This window comes from Vicia villosa, linkage group LG2, assembly GCF_029867415.1.
Source record: "Vicia villosa cultivar HV-30 ecotype Madison, WI linkage group LG2, Vvil1.0, whole genome shotgun sequence".
NCBI lineage: Eukaryota > Viridiplantae > Streptophyta > Magnoliopsida > Fabales > Fabaceae > Vicia > Vicia villosa.
Window position 1 is genome coordinate 174066081 of NC_081181.1, and position 6098 is coordinate 174072178.

The following is a 6098-nucleotide window of genomic DNA, read 5'->3' on the forward strand; positions in this document are numbered from 1 at the left end:
ACTTATAGTGAAATCACGGTAATTATAAATTATGTTTAAGTTAATTATATTTAAAGTGTTGCAAATTAAATAGGAGTTATATTTTGTTAAGGTTTAATCATGATAAATATTTTATAATTTGTTTCAACAATAATTTAAACTTTAAACTTTATACATATAAGAAGAAAAGAAAAACAAAATAACAAAAGATAAAAATAATATAGAAAAACAAAATAACAAAAGATAAACATAATAAAGAAAATCAGAATAACAAAAAGATAAAAGTGATAAAAAAAATGTTTTCATTTGCTTATGAGAATATATCCAAAAGCAGGGTTATTAAAGTCTTAACCGTAGGCGTACAAACACATTATGTCATTAGTTTTTGTAAACAGAATTGCCACATAATATTAGAACATTTTAAACTATATTTTATTGATTATTAAAAACTATTGAAAGACAATTACACATGAATACTTTTTTTTTTCTCTTCATATTGTATTACCCTACTCAAGGTGTAGTACAAGGTTTTCATCATGGCACTAGTGGAAAATGAACAATATAATTTTAAAATTTACACCCGATATACGAAAAACGGGTGTAAATAAGAAATATGGTGGCACTTTTGTAAATAAAGTATAAGTTTATGATTGATCATGTGAAAATTACACCCTATTTTTTAAAAACGGGTGTAAATTAAAAATATTATTATATTTAAATCTCAATTACTCCCATTAAATTAAAAATCGGGCGTAAATTTAAATAAATTTAAAAAAAATATTTATTTTTATAACTCAAAATATTATTCTTAATAACTAGTTAAGTGAATATTATGAATATTATCAAATTAACGAAGGAATATTAATGGGTTTAAATTTATTAGATCAATAAAATATACTAAAAACTCTTTCACTAAACCCATGGCGCATGCATTTCACCAAACCCATTTTTCCGCTCTGCGAACAATCAAGCACACAAAAATGGAGGAAACATCTAAAACCATTGCACACCAAATCGGAGGTATCCAAAACGACGAAGAAGAGAGAATTAACATATCATTTTTCATTTTTTTTGTTAAAATAAAATCAAATTGGTTCCATCTTCGTTTTCGTTCCCAAATTTTCATCGATCTGGGAAATTCTATTCGAATTTTTAGGTTTGAGGTTGTTCGATTGAAATTCATTGCAACTTGGATGTTGTTGATTCGTGAGATTTTGAATTTTGGAGATTTTGAAATTCTGTTCTAGATCGTTTGCTGTTGTTCAATGGCGTCGGCTCAGGTGCTACCGAACAACTCTGCTTCGTCTCGGAAGCAAGAGCATCTGGAAGCTGGCAAGCGTCGGGTATGTGTTTGATTTTGATTTTGTTCGAGATTCTGATTATAGAATTAGGGGGTAGTAGTTTTGTGATTGTTTATGTTATGGTCTAAGAATTTCTTTCTTGATGCTGATTGTTTATGTAGTTTAGATGGGGCATTCTGCAGTAGTATGGGACTTTAGAGCAGCAACTGAAATTACAAAGGACCAGAATGGAATCGGTCAAGTTGTACTTCGGACTCCACAAGGTGCTTCAGCACGGGTGAGAAGAACTGGTTGATTGACGAGTTCGCATCAGTTTTAACATTCGATGAAATCGTGATTTTATCATTTATAACTTTCAATATCAATACATGATAAGTAAAACTTGGTTCATATATTTCTAGTTTGAGCTTATAAGTGAAGTGATTCTAGGAAGATTAACTGTCTTTTCTTGAAATTAGGTGAGCTTACTTGGTGCACAGGTCACTTCATCGCGTAACGAGCAGGGGGGAGAACTTCTATTCACAAGCAGCAAGGTGTGTCTTTTTGCCATTACATAAATGTAGAATCATAACCAATTTTTCTTTGTAAAGTGGTAACAGACACATTTTATTATTTTTCTCTTATTTGCAATTGATTGTAGACAGTTTCGAAGGCGCTAAAAGCAACACGGGGAGGAATTCCTATATGTTTTCCACAGGTTTGAATGATTACTTACTACTATTTTGAATATTCAGCCTAAAATCTTCTCAATAAACATGCACAACTCATATAACTTAGAGCTAAATTTGTATATAATAGTTTGGAAACTGTGGATCTCTGGAGCTTCATGGATTTGCAAGAAATAGAATGTGGGCAGTCGACGAGAATCCTCCTCCTCTGCCTACAAATGATTCTAGTGGAAAATCCTTTGTCGACCTGCTACTCAAATCATCTGAAGAAGACATGAAATGCTGGCCACATAGGTACTATCTTGAATGCCGTAAAACCACTGCTCAAAGTAGAGATTGCTGTTTTTCTTTTCTACCATTTGGTTGTTTGAAGTTGACATGTATCTGATATTACTTTTCCCTATTGTGTTGGATACAAATTTCAAATCACAATAAGCTATCAATTACCTAATTGTACCAGTTTTGAGTTCCGCCTTCGAGTGTCTGTTACGAAAGACGGAGACCTATCCCTGATATCACGAATCAGGAATATCAACGGAAAGCCATTTAGTTTCTCGTTCGCATATCACACATACCTATTGGTTTCTGACATTAGGTATGAATAATGCTCTCTTGCACTTGACATTAACATTAACATTCTGTATAATGAGATAATTAGCACTCACATTAACATTAACATTCTGTACAGTGAGATAAGGATTGAAGGTCTCGAGACACTTGATTATCTGGACAATCTTTTCCAGAAAGAACGTATTACAGAACAAGGAGATGCGATAACATTTGAATCTGAGGTAAATGTTTAGTTACATGACACAAGTCAAGCTTTTAATATTCCATGGTGCATACTCCCAGTTTGGACATGTTTTACAAAGCATATTACTTATATCTTCATTATTGGATTGACGAAGGTTTTATATGAAGTGTTGTAAATCTTTTAAAATATTTTACAAGCCCAACAGGGATTTGACGTACCTATTGGTTTGGTTAAACATTTGCAGCCAAACATTTCTGCTGAGTTTCGAGCACACTTAGGTCAAGCTGCTGTTTCTGCAGCAAAGGTAAGATCATTTGGTTTCAAAATGCTAATTAGTATTTTTCTCAGCCATTTATTATTGCTTCATTAATCTTTGACGAATTCGAAGTCGTTGGTTTGTTGGCTTCTACCAAGAATGAAAACTTTTAGATAAGTTGCATTCATGACTGGATTAGTTTCTTTTCTATACTTTCAAAGCTTAAGATGAGAACATCACAGAACGTTAAAATTCCATGCTTCAAATTTTCAACAAGGAAGTTCCATATGAGTTTTAGCAATAAGGTTTATTTATTTATATAATACATGCATAGTATTTATAATTTGTCTCTGAATTAATTAATTTATATAGTTAATTGGTTAACAGTATATAAATAGTTATATGGTATCTTTTAGGACTTGTATTTAAGTCAGCAAAGTTATAAGCCTAGTAGAGTGTAGAGGGTATATTAAGAAAAAAGAAAAGTGTGATGAGAGGAGGTTAGTGCAGCGTGAAGGAGAAGGATATGCATTAACTTTCCATATCTATTAACTGAAGCATAACCTATATATTATAAATAAAAGATTAAGATGTTCAACTTACTAATTCTAAGCCATATCTCAGAGAATGACATCTAGTTATGGAGTAATGAAAATAATAAAAACTTCATCCACAGAATAAAGAATGGTATATAAGATTGAACTTCCAAAAGAATGGTATAAAACAACTTGGAGGTGTAATGCTTATATGCTGATGACATACCAATGCCTCCAAATGGCTTGCATGCTGTCTTATTTTTGAGTAGAAAACTGATGATTCAGGGGCCAGGACTTCACCTGGATTTGTGGGCTTGTTTCTAGCAACTTCAGCAACAACAACAGCAGAATGGTAATGCCAACTCAAAAAACGACTTAAAGCAATAGGTTGGGTTTTTGAGGTCCTACAAATGGTTCTTTATATATCTGTTGCCGTTTCATTGCACTCGGTTTCACATATTTAAAGAAGTTTTCCTTAGTAGTTATGGTCCTTAGTAGTTATGGTCGTAAGTTCGATTCGCAATGCCTATCTAGCTCGGTCACAAAGTTTATATACAAGTTCTCCTGTCTTATATTTAAATTATAGCTCATATTTAATTTCAGTATATATCTGAAACTGTAAGCATTATTTGGACATGATTTGTTTTATCATAACATTTAGATGGAATTTTACAAACTTTTATTTTTTGGTAAATAATGACCCATTCTATTGTTATTATGTTCAAAGTTCAAATTTGTTTGATCGTGAGAATTAATTAAAGCCAAGGTTCAATACATTTGATTATTAGCATAATCAATAATTCGGTGATAAGGATTATATTATAATGCAATATCTTCCAGTAGTATACTATTCTATGCTCTATATATACCTTGAAGAAAGTTTCTTCTATCAATTTCCAACCCACCTTAAAAAGAAGACATATGTTAGGTTTCTGTGGGGTACGTTATTAATTAGCATATTCTAACAAACTTCAACAGGTTATATTGTTTGTGTACTTATATTTGTAGATAATGTGATGAGATACATGATTGTTGAGATATGATATAATTTATAATTTTGTATATAATTATTATTTTACTCTACTCCTGTTTTCAATTATCCAGGCTGAAGAGTGTTATTTACCACTTTAGAGATAATAGAGAATTTGGAGTTCGGAGGATCGACTACGGCGCGTTTGAGAGTTTAATTGAGACCATCACTATTCTCTTACAGGTTTTTAATTTCGATTCCAAATTTGTTAGTTAGGCTATAAAAAAATAAGAAGAAACTATTGTCCAACAATAGGAGTATGTGCTAGTTAGGAGTAGCTAATTTATTTCTTTAACTATTTTTTTCTAACTACGGGGACTTCAATTGACATGTAGGTAAGTATGATTATCATTTATAATATAAGACATAGTTATAATGTCTTTCTTAGCAGTGTTAGTTATTAATTAGACTGTTGTATCTAAGCATATATGCAATGTTGTTGCCGATGAACTTTTACAATTAGAAACAAAATTAAAGAACTTCGTGAAAGTATCTTATTCTATTTTTAATTATTTTTTTCTATGTATCATTTATAAATTAATATTTGTTTCAATATTTTAGATATCTTTGGGCAACTTTGGGCTAAAATATTTTTGCAACTGGTTGAAAATAAAAAGGTTGAGGAGCGAAATCTACAAGATCAAATGCAAATGGTTGAAGAGAATAAAGACATAGAAATGTTGCCAAAACAAAAGCCAAAGAAGAAGAAAAAAATTTATATATGAAGAAAGTGTTATGACTTAGTTAAAATATGATATTTATGTGTATGATTTTATAGTACTTGAAATATTATGACTGTACATGTATATTTTTTGGTTAATATTAAAAATATTATGACTTAGTTAAAATATGATTTTTATGTGTATGATTTTATAGTATTTGTAATATTATGACTGAAAATGAAATATAACTAAATGGTGTATATGAAATAGGGTGTAAATAGATTTAAATATAATATAATTGTTCATTCATATATGACGTATTTACACCCGATTTTTATTAAAATAAGGTGTAATTAAAAACGTAAATACGTCCAATTACACCCGATTTTTATTAAAACAGGGTGTAATTAAAAACGTAATTACGTCCAATTACACCCGATTTTTATTAAAACAGGGTGTAATTAAAAACGTAATTACGTCCAATTACACCCGATTTTTATTTAAAATAACGGGTGTAAATTCGTTAGACATTTCTCACCCTGTGGATATACACCCGATTTTTATTAAAAATAACGGGTGTAAATTTAATAAAAAACGGGTGTAAATTAATATTTTTGTACTAGTGTGGATAACATAACATATCCACCAACATAGTGGCCCATCAATTGGTTTATAGAGATGGTACAGCCTACATGTCAAGCCAGCATATAGAAATCTATAATCTGATTATTTAATGTCTGGTTTAGCCTGTTTTATTTAATAAAAAATTTAAATTTGATGTTTTTTTAAATTTATTTAATTAAATAGAATAGACTTAAATTATTAAAAAAAGATCTATCATACCTTATAAATCATAGATGAATAAAAACCTAAATACTATTAATATTTAATTATGGAATAAACATTATATAT

At 30.1% G+C, this 6098-nt stretch overlaps 1 protein-coding gene across 2 annotated transcripts; it reads left to right on the forward strand.

The window, feature by feature from the left end:
- The first annotated feature begins 1148 nt into the window (after nt 1-1148).
- Nucleotides 1149-2764, forward strand: LOC131647474 (putative glucose-6-phosphate 1-epimerase). 2 transcript variants are annotated; one of them, XM_058917361.1, is made up of 7 exons: nt 1149-1322; nt 1447-1557; nt 1739-1813; nt 1921-1977; nt 2079-2242; nt 2409-2543; nt 2637-2764. In XM_058917361.1, exons 1-7 carry the CDS (start codon nt 1245-1247, stop codon nt 2749-2751), a joined length of 735 nt encoding a protein of 244 aa, XP_058773344.1. In that variant the 5' UTR covers nt 1149-1244; the 3' UTR covers nt 2752-2764. The 2 variants fall into 2 exon arrangements, with proteins under 2 accessions (XP_058773344.1, XP_058773345.1); XM_058917362.1 differs by having other exon boundaries at nt 1217-1322; nt 1442-1557.
- The last annotated feature ends 3334 nt before the right edge of the window (nt 2765-6098 follow it).